The 21,430-nt window shown below is 60.8% G+C and overlaps 7 protein-coding genes across 7 annotated transcripts in view; 3 read left to right on the top strand and 4 right to left on the bottom strand.

The window, feature by feature from the left end:
- The window catches only part of ACA1_246540 (thioredoxin, putative), a gene marked incomplete at both ends in the record, with an annotated part of 3,604 nt that extends 523 nt beyond the window's left edge, over window positions 1-3,081 (bottom strand). Inside the window, 14 exons of the mRNA XM_004335456.1 lie at window positions 35-129; window positions 217-338; window positions 439-594; window positions 680-756; window positions 832-920; window positions 1,012-1,069; window positions 1,156-1,239; window positions 1,305-1,372; window positions 1,470-1,621; window positions 1,696-1,776; window positions 1,859-2,208; window positions 2,383-2,633; window positions 2,712-2,837; window positions 2,940-3,081. Of these exons, the coding sequence (XP_004335504.1) occupies window positions 35-129; window positions 217-338; window positions 439-594; window positions 680-756; window positions 832-920; window positions 1,012-1,069; window positions 1,156-1,239; window positions 1,305-1,372; window positions 1,470-1,621; window positions 1,696-1,776; window positions 1,859-2,208; window positions 2,383-2,633; window positions 2,712-2,837; window positions 2,940-3,081 (1,851 nt within the window). The remainder of the gene's footprint in view (window positions 1-34; window positions 130-216; window positions 339-438; window positions 595-679; window positions 757-831; window positions 921-1,011; window positions 1,070-1,155; window positions 1,240-1,304; window positions 1,373-1,469; window positions 1,622-1,695; window positions 1,777-1,858; window positions 2,209-2,382; window positions 2,634-2,711; window positions 2,838-2,939) is intronic.
- Window positions 3,082-3,176: 95 nt separating this feature from the next.
- On the bottom strand, window positions 3,177-3,868 carry ACA1_246530 (uncharacterized protein; the record flags this gene model as incomplete). The annotated part of the gene is made up of 3 exons (XM_004335455.1): window positions 3,177-3,288; window positions 3,396-3,634; window positions 3,755-3,868. 3 exons carry the CDS (start codon window positions 3,866-3,868, stop codon window positions 3,177-3,179), a joined length of 465 nt encoding a protein of 154 aa, XP_004335503.1.
- A 260-nt stretch (window positions 3,869-4,128) lies between these two features.
- ACA1_246520 (tetratricopeptide repeat domain containing protein) lies at window positions 4,129-7,349 on the bottom strand (the record flags this gene model as incomplete). The annotated part of the gene is made up of 12 exons (XM_004335454.1): window positions 4,129-5,101; window positions 5,167-5,341; window positions 5,428-5,496; window positions 5,592-5,983; window positions 6,043-6,083; window positions 6,197-6,265; window positions 6,322-6,389; window positions 6,472-6,518; window positions 6,592-6,635; window positions 6,764-6,907; window positions 7,022-7,092; window positions 7,148-7,349. The coding sequence occupies 12 exons, from the start codon at window positions 7,347-7,349 to the stop codon at window positions 4,129-4,131; spliced, it is 2,295 nt and encodes a 764-aa protein (XP_004335502.1).
- Window positions 7,350-7,636: 287 nt separating this feature from the next.
- On the bottom strand, window positions 7,637-11,315 carry ACA1_246510 (protein phosphatase 2c-related protein; the record flags this gene model as incomplete). The annotated part of the gene is made up of 13 exons (XM_004335453.1): window positions 7,637-7,953; window positions 8,206-8,312; window positions 8,378-8,434; window positions 8,523-8,587; window positions 8,699-8,833; window positions 8,948-9,064; window positions 9,137-9,194; window positions 9,275-9,387; window positions 9,463-9,520; window positions 9,592-9,689; window positions 9,774-9,844; window positions 9,946-10,012; window positions 10,143-11,315. 13 exons carry the CDS (start codon window positions 11,313-11,315, stop codon window positions 7,637-7,639), a joined length of 2,436 nt encoding a protein of 811 aa, XP_004335501.1.
- Window positions 11,316-12,041: 726 nt separating this feature from the next.
- On the top strand, window positions 12,042-16,637 carry ACA1_246500 (uncharacterized protein; the record flags this gene model as incomplete). The annotated part of the gene is made up of 3 exons (XM_004335452.1): window positions 12,042-12,087; window positions 12,391-16,129; window positions 16,394-16,637. 3 exons carry the CDS (start codon window positions 12,042-12,044, stop codon window positions 16,635-16,637), a joined length of 4,029 nt encoding a protein of 1,342 aa, XP_004335500.1.
- Window positions 16,638-17,065: 428 nt separating this feature from the next.
- Window positions 17,066-21,017, top strand: ACA1_246490 (oxidoreductase, aldo/keto reductase superfamily protein; the record flags this gene model as incomplete). The annotated part of the gene is made up of 17 exons (XM_004335451.1): window positions 17,066-17,080; window positions 17,153-17,270; window positions 17,374-17,510; window positions 17,608-17,744; window positions 17,917-18,062; window positions 18,217-18,350; window positions 18,470-18,598; window positions 18,697-18,861; window positions 18,928-19,189; window positions 19,290-19,404; window positions 19,471-19,577; window positions 19,672-19,811; window positions 19,908-20,031; window positions 20,305-20,377; window positions 20,462-20,661; window positions 20,779-20,849; window positions 20,931-21,017. 17 exons carry the CDS (start codon window positions 17,066-17,068, stop codon window positions 21,015-21,017), a joined length of 2,160 nt encoding a protein of 719 aa, XP_004335499.1.
- A 69-nt stretch (window positions 21,018-21,086) lies between these two features.
- The window catches only part of ACA1_246380 (uncharacterized protein), a gene marked incomplete at both ends in the record, with an annotated part of 735 nt that continues 391 nt past the window's right edge, over window positions 21,087-21,430 (top strand). Inside the window, one exon of the mRNA XM_004335450.1 lies at window positions 21,087-21,258. Within this exon, the coding sequence (XP_004335498.1) occupies window positions 21,087-21,258 (172 nt within the window). The remainder of the gene's footprint in view (window positions 21,259-21,430) is intronic.

Here is a 21,430-nt window from a genome sequence, read left to right as displayed (position 1 = left end):
GAATGCCTTCTACACGCTCTCTCGTGGTAAGTACCTCGGTGATGAGCTGCTTCATGAAGGACTTGACCTCGTCCTTGATGCGCTTCATCTGCCACTCCTCGTAGCTCAGACCCTCGAGCGCCATCTCATCTGTGCACACGTCGACGATGTGTAAACGAACGAACGAACAAACGAACGAACTGCGCACGTGCGGCGTGACCAACGTGGCACGCATACCTTCGGATTCGCCCTCGCTCTCCTGATCGCTGATCTCGAAGGCGTCGGCGCTAATGTCGTGCAGCTTGTGCAGCTGCTTGTAGTATTTCGAGAGCACGTCGGCCACCTTGTCAAACGACGGCCTACACGCACGCCCAGTGACGTGAGCCAAGCGCATGTGCGGTGGCGCGTGTGCGTGTGCGGTGGTGTCGTGTGCGGTGGTGCGTGAGCCAGCAAGAGTACCGTTGCGAGGGGTTCTGGCGCCAGCACATCTTCATGAGCTGGGCGAAGATGGGGTCGCAGTCCTTGGGAATCCTGAGTCGGGTGTTGGACGTCACCGACGTGATGATCTGCACCGGCTCCACCCCCGCCCACGGTCGCTTTCTCGCCATCATCTCCCTTGAAATCAACATCAGCCGAAAAAGGTTAGAAACGTGTGTGTCGTGTCGTGTCGTGCGTCGTGTCGTGTCGTGTCGTGTCGTACCAGAGGAGTACACCGAACGAGAAGGCGTCGGTGGCTTCGGAGTACTCGCGGGACTTCAAAGCCTCTGGCGCCATCCACTGTGCGGATTGCCAGGTGCCTTTAGCGATTCATGAATTGCAGGTCCAGGTGGTAAGGGCGGGATTAGCGCGTACGGCGAGGGGACCAAAGTTCTGTTTCGTGGTGGCCACCTGGCCGTCGGCCTCCTGGGCTCGCGCCAGCCCAAAGTCCGAGACATACACCTCTGCCCATTCGGAATTCGCGGCAGAACACAACGGCGTCAGCGTGTAAACATAAGTGAGAACCCCCGTGGGGGGGGGGTGATGAGTGCTCACCATAGTTCTGGCCCACTAAAATGTTGCGTGCTGCGATGTCTCTGTGCACGATGTGTTCCTGGTTTCACACGCATCTCAGTGAACACCCGCTCTCTCACCACCACCATTCCAAGCGCGCGAGTGGCTGGAAGACGGTGTCTGTACCTTGTGGAGATGGAGAATGCCCGACGCGGCATCGCGCGCCATGCGCACGAGCGTGATGAGCGGCAGCTTCTTCTTGTTCTTCACCTATCGTGGAGGAAACGGCCGTAAGATTAGGACTGACCCACAGTGAGTGTGGGGGGGTCAAGTACCAGCAGGTCGTAGAGAGAGCCGCGCGGACAGAACTCCGTCACCAGCGCAAAGTTGGCGCCATCGTCGCCTGTGCGGCACACAGCAACGTGGGCGTGGTGAGACAACAAAAGCCGCCCAGAGGGGTGGAAAAAGGGGAACTGGGGCTGAGCGGGGGAGGAGCCAACCTCGGGTGATCGCGCCGACGAATTTGACGATGCCGGGGTGGTTGGACAGGCGCTCCATCATCTGCGCCTCCGTTCGCAGCTCGTTGAGCACCTTCTCGTCGGCCTGATCGAGCCGCAGCGCCTCGAAAATCTTCACCGCCACCACCGCCCCTCTTCACGTACGGGTAAACAAGCAGTGGTGAGTAGCTGTAGGCCACGGCTTCTCGCCAATCTGAGGCCCACGTACCGGTACTCGCCCTTGTAGACCTTACCGAACGCGCCCTCGCCCAGCAGTTTGCCCAGCCGCAGGTCCTTTCCATCAATCTCCCTGCGCGTACCAACACCGGTCATCGGAGTTTCAGCTCCACTGCAACTTTTAGCTCCGACAGGCGGTAAAAGAGGGCACTTACCTGAAGGTGAACTTGTGGCTGTCCATCTCCACGCCGGCAGGGTCTTCGGGGTCCCCGTCGCCCGCGCCGTCCGTAGAATCAAAGTACTTGCGCCGTCGCTTGCCCATCACCCAACAGGCGGTGCCGATCAGGAACGCCGCAAGAACAAACAACAGCGTGGAGCCGATCGCCACCGGCACGGCAATGGCGACGGCGTTGACGTCCGAGCCGGCGGACTTGACCAGCGGGCTCGGACTCGGGCTGGCCGGGCGCGGGCACGGCCCGAGCGTGCCGTCTACCGGCGAGCTGATGTTGAGCACCAGGTAGCTTATCACCGTGTTCTCCAGCTGGCCCGGAGTCATCGCCGAAGGCTGCAAATCAAACATCTGGATCTGTTGTGTCGCGCGTGCGGTTGTGGTGTGCGTGCGTGCGTGTTGTGCGTGTTGTGTGTGCGTGTGTGTGTGTGTGCGTGTGCGTGTGCGTGCGTGTGTGTTCGAGGGTGAGCATTAAAGCGTGCGGCGAGTTAAAGTCGCACGATGACGTACGTCGTAGGTCCCAGCGGAGCTGTTGCCCGTCGTGTTGGCATTTGCCGAAGCGATGAAGGTGTAGAAGAGGTCGGTCGCGTTGTTGTAGAGGAGTCCGTAGTTGGCCTGGAAGAAGGCCCGTCTGGCCAGCGGCGGGTTAAAGCACGCCACCACGTTGCCGTTGTTTGAATCCACCTCGATCGCCGCGCAGGGCTGCCCGATCTGCATCGTCGTCAACAGGAACAGGTTGCCCGAGCGGCCCGATGTAATGCCTGTCGTGTGTGTGTGATTGAACGAATTTCGATAAACAAACGATCACTCACACGGTTGTGCGGTGTCGTAGTTCGCACCGATGAACGCGCTGGAGTTCAGCGGGGTCCACACCGCCTCGAGGTTGAGGTAGGTGCTGTCCAGCGCCAGGGAAATGACGTACACGCTGGGCACGTCGTTCATGGTGATGAACATGCGACCCGCCTCTGCGCCCGCGCCCGTCATCCACCCCACCGATCAATCAGCCTATAAAAAAAGGAGGGGGAACGACCACAGGAGGGGGTGGAGTGGGAGTGGGTGGTCAGTACGCGGAGGAATGTAGATCTCGTTGAAGGTGTAGCCCGACGTGTCGTAGGATTGACAGTAGATCTCGGACCCGCTGATGAGGCGCCAGCAGACGGTGGAGTGCGTGGCGAAGTACAGCCTCTCGGTCGTCTGGGCCACCGCCATCGCCCTATTTTATTTATTTATTTATATATTTATTTTTGAACAATGCGCCGCGCACAGGTCAGTCACGAGGCTTCGAAGAACGCATGGCAGCCTCTCTAGAGGGGAGGAGTGTGACGTAACTGGATGACGCTCTCGCCGACCGAGAGGGTGGAAAAGGAGCACGGACACGACATCTGACCACTCGCCAGGTTCGCGCTGATGTCGTATCTGCACACGACCAACGACACGACACACGACCAACGACACGACACACGACACACGGCTCAGTCAGAAGGCGCGAAAGAAAGTGGAACGGGAGTGGGGCAATGGGGTACTGCTGGATGTTGGCGGGCGTGGAGACGAAGAGGCTGTAGCTGACGGGATCGACGGCTACGGCGAGCGGCATGGAGGTGAAGGTGGCCACCGCCAGCCCGCTCTCGTTGTAGGCCACCACCGAGCCCTTGAGCCCGACGTTGCCCGAGTCCATCGACGTCTTGAGCGAGGCCACGTACACGCACTGGGTGCTCTCATCGACCGCACGGCGCCCGCGATATGACTCCACACCGCCTGGGAACTGCAAAAAACCAAATATATATATATATAAATAACAATAAATAAATAAAAGAAAACAGAATAATCACCAAATAAATAAATGGAAAGCAAATACAAAAAAGTAATGAGGGGAGGGAGGTACTTGGTCGTTGTAGGTAGTGGTGGGCACGCCGACACCCGTGGAGGAGGAGGCGACGGCGAACAGCCCCGCAAGCAATGCGAGGCCGAACAAAGAACGAAGAAGGCGACCACCCATGTGCCCGCAAAAGAACGAAAACGAAGGTCCAGCTCGCACAATCGTCCTTTCAGGCTGCACGCTCTCTCCCGTGTTCGTTCTTGTTCGTTCTTCTTTTTTGTTGTTGGTTGTGGCCCTTGGCACCTCCTTTCCCCGCCCGTCAACCGTCGCGTCGGACCAATCAAATCGAATTCTGGTCAGCTTCTCTTTGAACACTCGCGATCAGTCCATCATCATGTCATGGGCTCTCTTGTCCGGACCTCACCAATGAAGCCTGGCTGTCAGATGTAGGCCTGGACCAATGCGCAGGCGGAGGCGGAGGCGGGCTGCCGCCGGTGGCACTGGCCCTTGAGACAGCGCCCGGCGGCGAGGGGCAGCCAGTGTCGCCGGCCCAGGAGGAGCCGGAGGTGCCGGCGGGCCGTGCGCAGGTACTCGGTCCCGATCGCGGGCCAGTTCTCGCGCTCGGCCCCCAGCCGTGCGGCAAAGACCGACGGCACGCCCAGGCGCAGCGGCGACTCGTCTGACGACCACGATGCCGCGCTGGATTGATGATGAAGTTGATGAAGTGGTGACGATGATGATGAAGATGAAGTTGGTGTGGTGCCGATGGTAGAGGCCGAGATGAGGGCGTGGCCAGAGAGGAGGTGGAGGAGTGCGACGTGGAGGTGGAGCCGCGGATGTCGGAGGTATGCGTGGAATGTGTGAACGAGGGTCTGCGCGGCGTAGACCTGCATCAGCGCGTCGCCCCGCGCGTGGGCGGCGAAGTGGAGGTGCTCGACCATCGTCCGCAGCGACTGGTGGCACGGGTGCAGCAGGCCCATGCCCTCCTCGATCGCCTCCACCAGCCCCGCGTACTCGGTTTCGGCCGTCTCAGTCGTATCGCCAGCATCAGCGGCCTCGTCGCGCCGTGTGAGTCGCGCGAGCGCCCGCTCGCTGACCAGGGCTTCGACCGACCGCGCGTAGTCGCCCGGCAGCTCGTACCCGCACTCCACGCACTCGAGCCGGCCCTCGCACTCGTCGTTGGTGTCGCCGCTCGTGGGGCGTACGGCGATGGTGACCATCCCGTGCCCGCATATGCTCACGTTCTCCTCCCGCTGCTGTTCGTGTTGGTCGTCGGCGTCGTCATTGTCGCTGCCGCTGCGGTCATCGTCCATTGTGTTGGGGCACTTGACCATCACCATCAGCTCATCCGCCACGAAGTGGTCCCTGAACCCGACCAACAGGCCAAGCTTTTCAGAGAGAGAGACCAATCGACTGCGGCGGCAACAGCTGCTGACGTGGCATCAACGAATGGGAGGAGGAAGAGTAAGGAAGAGTACCGGAGGGCGAGAGGCGGCGGCCGGCATTGGAGGCAGCGGCAGGCGAAGAAGAAGTGGTCCTGCAGCGCCTGCTGACGGGCGTGGTAGGGCAGCGTGGGGTCGACATAGGCCACCGTCACCTCTTCGCCCGCCTCGATCGGCCGCACGGCCCGCACGCACAGCCGGCCCTCACCGTCTGCAGACACCAGTGCGGGCCGCGGCCTGGGTGTCAGGCTGTGGCGTCGACGCAGCGAAGAAGAAAAAAGAGAAGAGGCAACGAACCGACAGACCAGTTGGCGTTGGGCAGGCACGAATGGTTGAGCAGCGCTGCCGAGGCGTAGAGACCCTGACCTGAGGCGATCCGAGTTGAAACGATTGTCTATTTAGCTCCGAGAGATCAAGGCGAGGGCAAGGGGTGATGGGCTGATGGGCTGGGGAGTGCGCACCGATGGGCCGCAGGGACGAGGGGTCGGTGAGGGTGAGCGCGTTGGCCTGGGCCACTGCGAAGAGGCGCGCGACGGTCTCGTCGGCGTCGGGGAGCGCGAGGCCGGGTCCATGGGCGGCCAGCCACCGCACGTTGCGGGCCTGCTGCCGAAACCCCTCCCGCACCTCAGCTGCCAGTCGGTCGTGGTGCTCCACCAGCGACCGACCGTCGAACGCCGCCTCGCTTGCGTCTCGCGTCCACCATCCCTCCATCTCTCCATTCGCCTCTTCCGTATCGTCGTTGTCGTCGTCACTGCCTTCGGCTTCGGGGCTTGGCCTCTCGTGGTCCTGCAGGATTTCTCGCTGGTGGCCTCGGGCGCGATAGATCAAGGCGCGCATCGCCAACCGAATGTCCCTTTGATATAAACCCACAGTTGTTTATATTTATATAAATATATATATGGCGGGGGTTACCTGTGATAGGATCCCTGGTTCTTGGTCTGTTGGAGAAGGGTCTGCATCATGCGGCACTCGCCAGCGTGGATCGCAAGTGCTTCCTTCCGCGTGTGTAGTTTGCTTTGTCACCAGCGGCAGCGCAAACACGGGCCAGCGGGAGGAGGGTGGGTACCTGGTTCGCGGCGCAGTAGAGGCAGAGGACGTGCATCTGACAATCGGCGCACGGGGGAGCCTCGTGGCCCTGCACGCGCTGATGAGGAAACGGCCAGAGGGCCGTGTGCGATAGTCTTGGCGCACCGTGACGCTGCCGAGTGGCGTAAGGCAACGGCTGCAGTACTCCAGCAAGCACTCGTCGTCCAACACCACTGGGCCATTCCAGGCAAGAAGCAGAAGAAGCTTCGGTGAGACCACGGGCAGGGGTGCAAGTTGATGCGGGCGAGCGAGTACCGGCTGTGGGGGCGCAACGCAGGATCAGGTCTCCGGGCCGAAGCGTCCTGTGGCCGTCGGTCGGTGATGGGTCAGCCGCCAGAATGACGACGGACCATCGAGACAACAGAAGCTAGGTACCGTGTTGCGAAGAGCGCTCGGCCCTTGGTGGGCAGGTGGCCGGCCTGGACCGGGAAAGGCGCGAATGGTAGGCCCTCGCGATGGCGTTCATCCTACCAGCGGTCCATGTCAATAACGTAAGCCCGGTGGTGAGACAACGCAAGCCTGGGCCAGGGCATGTGTGGGTACTCACCAGGGCGAGGTACTCGCGCGCGAGGCGGAGCTGACGAGTGATGTCGCGGTCGGCGGCCTCGAGCGCTTCGGCCGCCTGGAGGGCCTCCACGGCTTCCCGATAGCGGTGCAGCTCCATCAGGCTCGCTCCCCTCCGGTAGTGGGCCTGTACCCACAGCCAAGTGGTGGCGGTCATCAGCACTCCAAGGCCTACACCAAGTCGCAGGTGCGTCGTCACTGTTGTGTGTGTAATGCGTGTTGTCTGTCGGCTTCGCCGCACCTTGACATGCCGTGGCGCGAGGGCGATGGCGCGGTCGGCATCGGCCAGCGCCTCGGTCGCCATCCCACACGCTGCGTACGCCGCACTCCTTCCAAACGTAAACGTGGGCCAAAAGAACAAAGGCACCGCTTACAGTCAACATAACGAAGACGAAAGTCGGGGGGGGGGGATGAGACCTGTTGGTGAGCGCTTGTTCGGCAATGGGGTCGGCGGAGTCAGTGTCAGCCGTCGGCCGGGCCAGCGCGAGCGAGTAGAGCCGCACCGCTTCCGCATAGTCCCGTCTACGGAAGGCCGCATTGCCCTCTCCCTTCAGCTGCCCAGCGTCCATCTGGCTTGGCACGTATTAATGCCTTTTTTTCCCTACATGTTTCTTTTCTATTTCTTCTTTCAAGCGCCCGTCCCTGCTCCTGATGGTGGCGCACACCAGGTCCTGAAGAAGGGAAGGATTTGTATCACAAAGGAGTGATTTGTTGTAGTGAGGTGAGGGAGAGTCATTGATTTGATACGAGTAGCGGTAGAGCTCATGTTTGTATACGGGTACATGGGGTTGAGGGGGGGGGGTGTTTCGAGCAAAAATGAACCCTGGGCAAGGGCGCGAGTAGGCCTAGGCACCAATCAGAGGGCCTTGGTGAAGGTGAAGAGGATGGTGTGGTCGTCGAGCTGCTTGGTCTGCTGGGAGTCGAGGGCGACGCGGCACGGAAGGTCCACGACGCGCTTCCACTTCTTGGCCTCGACCTCGTTGTCGCCGACGACGCGGAAGCCCGAGGGCACGATCGACGCCGACTTGGTGGCCGTGGCGTCGGGGTTGCGGAGCGTGAACTCGATCTTCCTGCCCTGCACCGAGCACGAAAGGTTGTTGATCAAGAGCGTGCGGCAGACGACCGCGACTTGCTGCTCGTTCTGTGCCACGGTGACTGTGATGGGCGTGTTAGCTGAGCCAGCAGCAACAGCAGCATCACTGGAGTGTGCTTGCTTCTTGGCATTCTGGGCCGCATCTGTTGTGTGTGTGTGTGTTGCGTGGATTCGATTTGGTGCGCAGAGCCCAAAAACAAGGCGGCAGCGAATGCCGGCCAGATTGCAAGGCAATCGCGCGCGCGCGCAAGAAGGTGAGGCTATAGATATATAGGTGGCTATTGGGAAAATGGGGAATAGAAATGGAGACCATGCATGGGTGTGGCACGCACCTTGGACGGGGGCCGGCATAATGATGGAGCTTCCGCCCTCCTTGGGCTGCTGCCGCCTGCCCACGGTCACAGCAATGCAGCTCGTGTGGTCCATCTTGCCGGGGAAGCTGTACAGGGTTGTGGACGTATGAGAGCCAGTACAGGGCCAGCTGGGTGAGGATGATGGTCGTACTTGATGTGATCATTGGGCAATCGCCTCGTCGGATTGGCCATCATCCACTGACGCGACCTGGTGGTTCCAATAAAAGAAGCCCGCAAGGCGTGAGTTTTAGCGACCAACCAACCAAGCACCGCAACGGAGGCGTTGGAGACCCCACCTTTGGGTGACGTGTTTGCAGTGATCCAACAGCCGGTTGACCGCATCCTCAGGCGTGGGTCGCACCTGGTACAGTGCGGCGACATGGTGCCCGAGCACCGGTTAGCGCTCAACCAGAAGCAAATCAAAAAACATTGGGGTGCGTCGCGGGGGGGGGACAAGCAAAGAGCGACGAACCTCCTCGTTGGAGCCGCGAATTTTCTGCATGAGGCAGCTCGAACGGAAGAGGTGCTTCGCCTTCTCGAGGGCCTCGAAGTTGCTGTCCCACTTGTCCTGGTCCACGCCCACGTCGTTGGGGCTGAGGCCCAAGTGCTGTCGTGCACGACAAGGCAGAGCGCGGGCAAAGTCAGCCGGACCCGGAAAAAGAAGATTAATTAAATCATCTAATCTTTTCCACCAATCAAGCGGGTGGGGAGCGGTGGGTACCTCGGGGTCGAGGTTGTCGTGTACGCCGTCAGACACCACCAGAAGCAGCGAGTCCTCTTCGCACGGGGCCATGTACAGGCCCAGATTGCGCAAATCGGCGTCGCCTCCGCGACCAACCTGCGCGAACGTGGGGCCTCGGTGAGATGAGTGGGGCGAGGTGCGAGAAGGGGCCTGAAAGAGGCGCCGTACGGTGGGTCCCAGCCGGCCACCAGGATCGCTCATGTCCGCCTTGGCCGAGCGATTGCCGCTTCACACGCAAGAGGAAGCTCGCGAATGTGAGTAAGACTGCGCAAAACGAGCGTGAACGTGTACGGGGGGAGGGCGTACGCGCGAGTGACGTCGATGACCTGCCTGGAGGACGGGGAGTAGAGATAGGCCTTGCAGTCGCCCACGCTCACGCAGACGAACACCCACTGGCTGCCCAACTGCTCCGCTTCGGACTGCACCGACAATAAAACATTGTCACTCGGTGAGCAACCTAACAAAATGGAGTGTGAGCACGCGTGCGCACGTACCTCCTCCAGCTCCAAAAGGATGCCGCCCAACAGCGTGGTGGTGCCGCCATCAGTCACCCTGTAGAGTGGCAAGCGATTAATAAGAGTCAGCCGATGCAGGCCTTGCACTTTGGAGAGGCCGGAACGCACTTCATCGTTTTGCCGCTGGCCTGGGCGTCGCGAGCGCAGGTGTTCATGATCTGCGTGTGGGCATGGGCCAGAGCGCGGAGCATGTAGTGGCCCGCCGTCTGTTCATCGAGAGAGAGCCCGATTGCGATCAGCGAATGAATCCGAAGAAGAAGACGTGCCAATCAATCGAGAAACGCACTGACCTTGATATCGTTCACCTGGCCGAACTTGCTCTTCATGTGTTCCAGGAAGGCCTGACACGCCGTTTGAGCAGCTGTTGCGTGAAGCAAGTGGGCGTGAGTGGATGAATGGGGCACAGTGCACGCCCCTCCACCAGACGATCGATGGAAAGACACCGGGACTCTCGATTCTCACCTTTCTTGGGCTTCTCTCCCCAGTTGCAGCCGTCGGCAAGTGCGACCAGCGTGCGGTTGGCGAAGACCTGAACGCCAAAGACGTCGCAGATGGGGTCGCCCACGCGCTTGACCTTGTTCACCGGCACCTGCAAGAAGAGTGGCATGCATGAGTTGCACCACTCTAGTGGTGCTGATGAGACTGACAAGGAAGGATACCTTGGGTCGGGCTCCGGCCTTGGTCTTGCCATCAGCCGAGGAAACGATGTTGACGCCCTCGAACACCTGGCTCCAGTTAGTGTTCAGCCCTCCCGCAGGGTCGGCCGCCACGGCGGCGGCAGCGGCCTTCTCGGCCTGGGCCGAGGCATGCATGTCCCAGGGGTAGGTCGAGATGGCGCGGCAGTAGACGTCGCCTGAGGGCAGCATCTCCGCCCGATTCGCGGCTCCCGGCTCATCGCTGGGGCCGAACAATTCGATCACATTTGACTGCGATGAGAGGGGCTTGACGCGCAGGGGTGGCAGCTGTTGATACTTGAAGCTCTTGAACACGCCCTCCTTCTCGATGTTGAATTGCTGGACCTTGATGTTGAGCTCATTCGAGACTCGACGCGCGTTCGTATTCATTCTGTTGCTGCCCATCGCATTGCTCCGAGGCGAGGCGCCAGGGCCGAGGGATACCGTTAACCGCTTCCTGGAAGATGAAGATGACGACGATGCGGGCGCAAAGCTCGATGCGGCCGTGCCGTCCTTCCTGGGCGTTTCCGCTTTCTGGGCGTAGTAGGCCACCGCCTCATCCACGACCTCGGCCTCCTTCACTGCCCGCCCCTTCTGCGCTTCTGCCTCGTCGATCAGGCGCTTCACCCTCTCCCATTCGTCATCCGATTTACTCTTCCGCTTCCCCCTGTCCTTTTCCATGATGTCCTTGTTATCGCTGCTGTCCGCCGCTGTGACGAAAGAAGAAGACCCAGGCTCCTTATCGACAACTTGCGTTGACTTCTTCTTGCTCACTTCTCCTTCTTCTTGGCCCGCCTTCTTCTTATGATGGATACGGCTGCCCCCTGACTTGTCGCCTCCCTTCTCCGGCTCGTCGCCGTCGCTCTTCACGTGCCGGTCGGTAAGGGCAGCAGAGGCGATGGCGGACGTGGACTTGGAGAGCCTCTTCTGCTTGCTCTCCTTCTCCTTCGCTTTCTCCTCCTCTTTGGCGAAGGCCTTGTTCACCTCCTTGTTGGTGGCGCCTCTGCTCAACCTGAAGCTGCGCCGCCGCTTGATCTTGTTGGTCGGCTCTTCGCCCTCGCCCTCGCTTCGACTCTTGTTGCTCTTCTTCTCCTTCTCCTTCTCCTCCGGCTTTGCCTTTTCCTTGCTCCGCTGCTTCTTCTCCTTCGCCCCGCTCATGCTCCTGACTGGCTCGATGTCAGTTCTCCTCTTGTTGTGTAGCCTTGGAACAGAGAATTGGCAGAGAGATAATTATTTGATATTTGTCGCCCGCGATGCACCTATCGGCGCTGGCGAACAAACTTGAACACGCCCACTGGCCAACAACCTTCCGAAGACCGTTGCCGCAATCTACCGATCTGTGGTCAGTGAGCTGCCTCCACCAACCTCATCGATCAAGGCGGCAGGCGTGGCCGTTGGCTTCTTCTTGTCTTGGCCTCCTTGCGCGACCTTGGCGGCGTCAACCGAACGGTTCGACCGCAGCGCCTCGTCTGTGCTGTCGCCCAAAAATCATTTTATGTCGACGAGCTGTCTCCCCTGACCACCAGGATTTGATTCAGGCGAGAGGACACAAAAGCAATTGGCATAGAGAGAACAAACAACAACATCAACGCTGCGCTAGGCCCGTATGCACCGCCTGCATAGCACTTCTAAGCTGATTTCAACGACCAAGGTACCACCATTACCAGATTACTTGGGGGGGGGCATCTGAGTTTCGGCGTTGAAATGTGGATGCTATTTATGTATGGCCTTCTTTGTTGATCACGTAATGCCAATCACTCGGATTATAATATTTAAATTATAATAATTAATTCTTGGTCTGCCGTGCAGTACTAAGTCACCGGACACACCGCGACAACGTTGGTGAAGGTGTTGTAATCCAGCAAGTCCTCGAGTGCCCAGCGGATGGAAAGCGGGGGAGTGAAGGACAAAATCAGATTTTTCCTCTCACGTGCCACCCCCAATCCCGGTTCCGCTCCTACGACCACTCCCACTCCCAAGCAAGCTCCATCTTTTGCCGCCTCTGCACCTCCACCAACGCCAGCGCCATCTCAAAACTCCTCGCCTTACTCTTCACCCGTTCCCCCTGCGCGTAAGGCCTCTCCACTCTCCAACTCGGCTCCGCGACCCACCAGCGCCGCAGCTGCTGCGTCGTCGCTGTCGCACAGATCGCCGTCTTCCTCTTCGCTCGCGTCTTCGGCCTCGGCCGAGTCAACGTTGCCCTCTTCTTCCTCCTCCTCTTCTTCTTCCACAGCGTCCGGATCGCTACCGCACCTCTTCCCCGCGACCAGCCAGCTCGAGACCGAACGTAAGTCGCGCTTCGTGCGCAACCTCCGCTTCTTCAAGGACGCCTCCAAGCAGCACATCAACGACTTCAACCGATCGCCGGTCGGCTTCAAGTTTCGCAGCTCGTCGGATCCCAACATCCACCAGCAGCTTTCCGAGGAGCAGGAGGAGCAGCTCATCAGAGGCACAGGCTCGACGACCGACGCGCCAGGCGACGACACGACGGGCGAGGAGAAGGAGGAGCAACTGCAACAACAACAGCAACAACCGGGCAGCAGCATCGCCGAGGAACGACGGAGGCAGCGCAAGGAAGACCGAGAGACCAGGAAATCGCGCAACCGCACACTACTGCCCGACTTCCAGTGCACCACCGCCACCACCGCCAGCAGCAGCAGCAGCACGATGAGTGACCACCACTCTGCCGGGTCGACGAGCAACGGCGTCGGCGATAAGACGACCGACGACAAGGAGCCGGACAACGACAAGGCGAGAGCAGAGGGAGGAGGAGTCAGCGACAACAAACAACCCGCCGCGAAACATCACACGGAACGAAATGACGGCGAAGAAGGTGCGAAGAGCAGCACCTCGCACCACGGGACGTCCGAGAAGAGCGGCCGCGTCGCACCCGACGTCGTGGTCCGAATCGACGCAGAGCCGAGCGAGAACAGGGATCGGGCGCTCGCGAAGAACATGGCCGCGCAGGCTGCCGACGAGGCGCTGCTGGCAGTCGCGGTCGCGACGGGATCCGACCCGACCACCAAGACGCGGCGCAAGAGCGTCGGCGAACGCGCGGACGGACCCGGTGGGTCATCGTCGGGTGGCCAGGACCTGACCGGAACCGCCGTCCTGTATCGGGTCCTGAGCGACGGCGCCGCGCAGCTGTCCAACTCGAGCAGCAGTGGCGGCGCCACGGGAGGAAAGAGCGAGGCGGCCGCACCATCGAAGGAAGCAGTGCCGAGCGGCGACAAGAAGGCCTCGACGGACTCGACCGATCGAAAGAAGGGCGGGCTGATCGCCAGGTACAAGAATCTGGTATCGACGATGGAGAAGGAGCGCGAGAAGAACCCCGACGCGCTCAAGTCGCTCACCGAGGGCGCCGTGGCGCGTAAGAAAAAGAAGGAAAAGGAAAGGGAGGAGCGGGAAAAGGGCGAGGAGGGCAAGGAGGAGTGGGAGAAGGGCGAGAGCGAGTCCTCGAAGCGCAAGAAGCGATCGGGCTCGGCGAGGAAGGAGAGGGCCAAGAGGGACGAGACGCAGCAGCCGCCCAAGAAAGACGGTGAGCAGCAGCAGCAGAAGAAGAAGCAGTCCAACACCAAGAAGCTCAAGAAAAGCAAGAAGAGCACTAAGGAGAGCAGCGACTCGGGCGCCACGGCGGGCAAGAAGGAGAAGCGCAGCAGCAAGAAGGTGGTCTCCAGACCCGGATCGATGGTGGGCGGCGCCAGCCTGCTGACCAGCACCATCAAGCGCCAGGCCGACTCAGCGACGGCCGAGGAGCCGACCAGTGGCCGACGGCGACCGCAGGAGGTGGACGAGCGGGTGCGCGAGCACCTGCGCAAGCTCTCCATGGCCCCGCCGCCCAAGATCGGCGAGCCTGGCGTGAGCGCCATCCGGCGGCGAATGATGAGCGGCGACCCCTTCACGGTGGTGATCTGCGAGGAGGTCTCGTGGTCGGCCGCGGGCCGCGGCGGCCAGGCCAAGCCCAGTCGCTCGCTGGGCTCCAAGTCCAGCCGCATCGACACCGGCGATAGCCTCATACGGCGGCCCAGCAGCGATCTGGCGCCCGCGAGCGGCGACTCGACCACCAAGTCCACTCTCGCCGGCCCGTTTGGTGGCGCGGCGGCGACTACCAAACGCAGCGTCAACACCGGGGCCGGACAGCGACATAGCGCCCACGCGTCGACGACCGGCAACGAAAGCGGCAGCGGGAAGGAGGAGCGGAAGGCCTCGGCGCCGATCACGCTCAAGGCCAAGTCGGCGACGACCGAGTCCTCGCCGCCGCCTACGAAGGCCACCACCGACATCCTCCTGTTCGGCGCCGACGGCGAGCTCGTGATCGAGGAGAGCGACGAGGGCGAGGACTGGGACAAGGATCTGGCGAAGGACACTAAGAAGAAGCACAGCAGCAACGATGCGTCGGGCGGCAATCACATCAAGCTGGTGGGACCCGGCGAAGGGCTGGTGGTGGAGGGGAGCGACGACGACGAGGACTGGGACAAGGAGCTCCAGCTCGCGAGCGACAAGAAGGGCGGCCTCAAGGAGGCCGAGGAGGAGGACGAGGAAGACTGGGACAGGGAGTTCGGCGGCAACAGTCCGGAGACGACCGTCAGCAAGATGATGTCCGAGAGCGTCAAGGAGGCCAAGGCGAAGGCGGTTGTGGAGGAGAGTGATGAGGACGAGGACTGGGACAAGGAGCTGGCGGCCGAAGAGGAGACGAAGAAGCAGGGCGACGAGCGACCAGAGAAAGCGAAAGCGGCGGTGACGTCGAACGCGAAGACGAAAGCGAAGACGAAAGCGAAGGAGAGCGACGCCGAAAGCGAAGACGAAGACTGGGACAAGGAGCTGGCGGCCGAAGATGAAGGCAAGGAAAAAGGCAACAAGCCGCAGGAGGCCAGCAAGTTGTTGCTGGCCTCGACCGAGAATGAGGAGGACGAGGACGAAGACTGGGACAAGGAATTCGCGGCTGCGGCCGAGACGCCCAAGGTGGTCACGACTGCGGGGAGCACCAAGGGAGGCGCCGCGAAGGAGAACAAGAAGGCCGCGGAAGAGAGCGAGGACGAGGACTGGGGCAAGGAGTTCGACCAGGAGGAGGAGCAGCAGCAGCAGGGCGCGAAGAAGGACGGCGACGCGGGGCTGAAGCTCAACCTGGGGTCGCTCGACCGGTGGGAGGAGGACAAGGAGGACGACTGGGGCGACGGGTTCGAGACGGAGGAGGAGCCGACCACCCTGACCCTGAAGGTCGGCGGCGGCGTCGGCGAGGAGAGCAACGACAGCAAGAGCGAGCGGACCGACGGCGACGAAGACGAGGACTGGGCGAAGGCCTTCGGCGAGGCGAGCGGCGGCGCTGGTACCACTAAAGCGCGGGCGTCCAGTGACGGCGCGTCCAAGAAGCGCTCGGCCGGCCCCAAGGCGACGCGGAAAGGCAAGGAGAAAGAGAAGGAAAAGGGCAAGGAAAAGGAGAAGGAGAAGGGGAGCAAGCGAGAGAAGCGAAAGCGAACCAAGTCGTCGGCGGCCGCGCGGAGGATCGAGATCCAGAACCGCGCGCCGTCGCCGCCACACTCGACCTCGACCCCGTCCACGCCGCGATCGCACACGTCGTCGCGCGTGTCGTCGTTCCGCGACCTGGCCGAGGAGGAGGCGGACCGCAAGCGCGACTGCGCGTCGCCGCCCACGGGCCGCTTCTCGGTGGTCAAGGTGCAGTACCTGCACTCGCGCTCGCCCAAGTGGATCGAGCGCGAGCGCAACGCCCGGGCGGCGGCCCAGCTGGTGGGCGGCGGCCTGGGCAATGACGCCGACAAGGCCATGGCGGCCACGGGCGCGGCCAACACTTCGATCATGGCGTCGCTGTCGTCGTTCCTGTCGCCGCGGGTCGTGCGAGGGACCTCCAAGGAGAAGTCGGATTCGGGCGCGACTCGACTGGGCCAGGGCAGCAGGAGCAACCGCGACCTCAGCTCACCGCCCAGCAAGGACGGCAGCCTCTCGTCCACAGCCAGGTACGCGCGCACCACCGCACGACACGCACGACACACGCACGACTCCTGACACGTGCGTTTCTGCCCAAATGCAGCACGGCCGGTCCGTATGTCCCCTTCCACCCGCCGTCGTTCGAAACCGTCGGGTGGGATCCTGTGCTCCAGCAGTGGTACACCCGCCTCGTCTTTGTGTCATTGTGTGGCTGTAAACACCACCACCACCACCACCAGCAAAAGAGAATGAATGAACGAACGAACTCAATCACATCTTTCGCTCATGCCAAGGTCCAAGCGGCTCTGTGGTGCGCACTACGCGGAGGACATCACGGTGACGATGCGGCTGTTGGGCGAGGACCTGATACTGGTCTACGACCAGATCTTCAAGTTCGACGACCGCGGCGTGCTCTACAGCTGGAACGCCGGCGGGAACCGAGGGGTGCGGGAGACCAACTTCTTCGACGTCTACACGGCCCTGGTCGAGAAGGAGGGCGAGACCTGCGAGGAGGTGGGCTACCTCGCCGACCTCTAGAGCTGGAAGCTGTGGCCGTGTAGATGAAGAGGTCATCACACGACACGACAAGACATGACACGACACGCACATATGTTCTTTTGATGTTCTTTTATGTTGTAGATATACTATATTATTACAAGACCACAGCTGCAAGTTGGTGTGTGACTGTACTCGGCGAACTGGCACTATTTCCCCAGAGGAAGGGCTTTCCACACAAAAAAGCGGCGGTTGGAATTTGTTGTGAGTGGACAGGGAATTTCAGAAAAACGAGCGCCAATCATAGACCGCCAAAAGCTGCGCTGTGGACCCATAAATTCAGGGGCACACAACGGGACTCACAACACTACCGCTCATGTCCTCCACCACCACCACGACTCCCGCCGGCGGTATGGAATACACACGGTTGGGCAACACTGGCCTTCAGGTCTCGCATCTGCCTCGGCATGATGTCCTACGGCAAGGTACGTGCAAACCATTATTTTTTGTTTATTTATATTTATATATTTAGAAATATATTTCTTAACGACCCACAGACGGGCGACGCTAAGTGGCCCGACTGGGTGCTGCCCGAAGAGGAGGCTCGTCCCTTCGTGAAGCGCGCCCTCGAGCTGGGCATCAACTTCTTCGACACCGCCAACGCCTACGCCGCCGGTACGCCCGGCCTCTTCTCTCCCTCTCCCTGTGACAGCTTGTCCACTACAATCGTCTTCCGCAGTGACCGGCTTACGCGTTTGTTGTTTGGGCTGCACTGCAGGAACGAGCGAAGAGATCCTGGGCGCCGCCATCCGGGACTTTGCTCCCTCGCGAGACGAGGTGGTGATCGCCACCAAGTGCTTCCTGGGGATGGACGGCCCCCACGTGCCGGCCAAGCCCAACACCCAAGGCCTCTCCGTACCCGCTCTATCCTTTGGCTTGTGCTTGCGCGGTCGGGCAGCTAAAACCACCGTTTCTTTTCTGCTTTTTCTCTCCTTTGCGTGGTCGACAACAGAGGAAGGCGATCATGTCGGCGGTGGAGGGGTCGCTGAAGCGCCTCGGAACGGACTACATCGATCTCTACCAGATCCACCGGTGGGACAAGCACACGCCCATTGAGGAGACCATGGAGGCACTGCACGACCTCGTCCGGTACCACACACACGACACACGACACACGACACACGACACACGACACACGACACACGACACACGACACACGACACACGACACACGACACACGACACACGACACACGACACACGACACACAAGCGTGCGACCAAACGCTGATCTCTATCTCCGTTGGCCACTGATGGCACACAGGTCGGGCAAGGTGCGGTACATCGGCGCGTCGTCGATGTTCGCGTGGCAGCTGGCCAAGGCACAGTTCGCGGCGCAGAAGAGGGGCTTCACTCCGTTCGTGTCCATGCAGAACCACTACAACCTCATCTACCGCGAAGAGGAGCGTGGTAACGATTCTCCCGTACTGGCGGTTGTGTGTCGTGTGTGTGTGTGTGTGTGTGTGTGTGTGTGTGTGTGTGTGTGTGTGTGTGTGTGTGTGTGCGCGCGCGTGCGTGTGTGTGTCACTTCACTAAACTGACCGGTCCACCTGGGCGTGTGCAGAGATGATTCCATTCTGTGCCGATCAGGGCCTGGGCGTGCTGCCGTGGAGCCCGCTCGCACGCGGTCTGCTTACCGGGCGGATCAAGCGCCCGAGCCAGGCCGAACTCGCCGCCCTCTTCTCCAAGAAGGCCGACGTACGCCCCTTCCGTCCCTTCTTCTTCTTCTTCTTCTTCTGCTTTCGTTCTTCTTCACTACCATCGCGTGGGTCGATCTTGATGAATTGTGCGCTGTTGTTGCGCTGCTTCTACTACAGAGCGCCGACACCTCCAATCGTTTCGTGAAGGACAGCGCCACCCACTACATGTACCTGAAGAGCGACGTCGACGACAACTTCGACATCATCGAGCGGCTCAGCGAGGTGGCCGACAAGAAGAACGTCAAGGTACAAGAAGACGACAGCTGCTCGATCATCATCGCATGATGACTCATTCACACTTTCGTGATCTTGATGAGCTCACACACACGCTCTTCTTCTCTAAGCCGGCGCAAGTAGCGCTTGGGTGGCTCCTGAGCAAGCCCAACGTGACGGCGCCGATCGTGGGCGCCACCAAGCTCTACCAACTCGAGGAGGCGGCGGCGGCCGTCCAGGTCAAGCTCACCGCCGACGAGGTCACCTACCTCGAGGCCCCCTACAAGCCCCACCCCGTCCTCGGCCATTCAAATTGAAAAGAACAATAAATGAATTTATTCTTTTGATTTATTGTGATGCAGCGGCGACGAGGTGGGCACGGCGCCGGAGGGAGGCTGCACTCGACGGCTTCAGGCGGCATCTTGTCGTGGGCAGGCACCACGAGTGGCCGCTCCAGCTTGGCACCAAGCCGGGTGGGGCGCCCCCTGCGGGGCTTTGCGAGCCGGTCGCCACCTCCACCGCCGCCGCTGGGGGTGGGTTCGGTCCGGTTCCGTCCCTCGTGGGGCGTGCGCCTGCTAGCCCTCACCATCGCAGGCACCTCCACCTTCTACTTCTCCCAGTCCGGTACGCACCACCTCTTCACCAGAAGCAGTAGCGCAACGTCGTTGTACTTTTTTTTTGACACAAAAGCTGCTCTACTGTCTACTTCTTGGCCCACACCAAGCATGGCTGAACGGGCTGGGCGACGAGCCCTGCTATAGCCTGGACCGACTGCGCAACGACAAGCGGCCCGTGGTCTACTCCGATGACTATGACCAGAACTGGTGGGGCCTGGAGCGGTACGTAGCCACCACCTTGGTGCCTCCCCCCCCTTGCACGAGGCGCTAACGGCATGGCATGCCTAGGCTGCTGCCGCTCCCGCTGACCCTGCAGGACCGCAAGTATCACGGGGAGCTGGCACAGGGCCTTGTCGAGAAGGGCGTCATCAAGGCGGACCAGTTCATCATGCCTGGTGTGTGTCGTGTGTGTCGTGTGTCGTGTCGTGTGTGTGTCGTGTGTCGGTGTGGTCGTCTACTGATGCACTCGCCTACACCCACCCGACGCAGAGGTGCCGACAAAAGAGGACCTGAAGGAGTACAACACGCAGGAGTACCTCACGTCGCTCAACCAGAGCCGACGCCTTGCCGAAGCCTTGGGCAACCCCACACTGCGCTACTTCCCATCCCTTGTCATTCACACCTTTGTGGTACACACAACACACGACACGGCGCCACACACCGCACACCGCACACGTGACACACATACTTGTGTCGTCTTGTTTGATTATAATCGATTGCTGCAGTCGGGGTTCATGCTCGAGGCGGTCGGCGGTACGGTGCTGGCGAGCCGAGTGGCGCTGGAGCGGGGTTGGGCAATCAACCTGGGAGGCGGCTTTCACCACGCCTCCGCTTCTTCGGGTTCGCAAGGTACAGCGCCACAGCAGTGATCCACGCGCACCCGCGCAATGACGGCACCGTTTTGCGCACCACTTTCACTCAATCAATCGCTTTCACTCTCTGCTGTTGGCCAACCAAGGCAGTCTGTTCAACGACGTGTCCCTCGCGATCAAGCACGTACGACACAAATCGCGAGGCAAGGTGTCCAAATTCTTGATCGTCGATCTCACATCAACGCAAGGCACGTGCACCGCTCCACCATGCATGGAAATATGTTAGCTGACGTCACGCACACGGCTGCAGGTGACGGGTTTGTCGCCGACTTCGGCCTGGACGAAAACGTGTACCTGGTGGACTCGCACACCGACCAACCCAAGTACGACTCGCTGGGCCGGGGGCTGGGCCGCCTGGTGGTCACTGACACGACGCGCGCGCTCTCTCCTATTCTCTCTCTACGTAGTGGGCACAAGCGCAGCAGAGCGCACGTCCGCGGCGCCAGCCTGGGGGTGCCGCGACAGGGCATGCCGAAGGAGGAGTACCTGCAGTGGGTCGCGACGGAGGTCGAGAAGGCCATCACCACCTTCCGACCACACATGGTCTTCTACATCTCCGGCTCCTCTCCCACCGACCCCACGCAAGGCAACCCTCCCCCCAACCTTCGTATTTCGCTTTCGCTTTCGCTTTCTCTCTTTGCTATAACGACCTGTGTGTGTGTGTGTGTGTGTGTGTGTGTGTGTGTGTGTGTGTGTGTGTGTGTGTGTGTGTGTGTGTGTGCAGGCGAGGCCTGGGTGGTGGACAGGGACGCGCTCGTGTTCCGGCTTGCCGTCGACACGCACTCCATTCCTTTGGTGAGCGCCCACGCCTATGATCAATCACACCAGGGTAGGGTTGGGCTGGCCAGACACTCACACTGTCGATGTGGGGCGCAGGTGATGGTCGTCTCGGGTGGGTGGACGCCCGGCAACGACCCCGGCGTGATGGTCCGCTCCATCGCACACGTCCTCGCCCAGCGCTGACCGCGAGATTTAATTATGAAAAAATAAATAAATAAATATCGAAATTGAGTTCGTGGTCAGGCGTGGAAGATGGCAGCCCAGTTCGATGACTTGCAGGCGACGTGGTCGGAGGTGCAGAAGACGGTCGTGGAGCCGCTTCTCGCGCAGGACGCGGCCCAGCACTGGGCATCAGTGCGGGAGGGCTTCGCGTGGCTCGTGCTCCTCGCCGGACCTGTGGATGGACGTCGCCTGGACCGCGGCCGTGTGCCACGACCGCCGCCGCACCTTCGTCTACCGCTCCTTCATCTATGCACTCGCCACCTGCCTTCTGGTACGGCTTGCAACTTTCTTTTACATTCAATTTTTGATTTAATCTCTCCTTTCATCATTCCCTTTTCCTCTCAATTCGATTCAATTTAATTCAATGCTCCTCA

This window comes from Acanthamoeba castellanii (assembly GCF_000313135.1).
Source record: "Acanthamoeba castellanii str. Neff unplaced genomic scaffold scf7180000084763, whole genome shotgun sequence".
Lineage (NCBI taxonomy): Eukaryota > Discosea > Longamoebia > Acanthamoebidae > Acanthamoeba > Acanthamoeba castellanii.
Note: the sequence above shows the minus strand (reverse complement) of the source record. Positions and strands in the feature narration are given on the sequence as shown.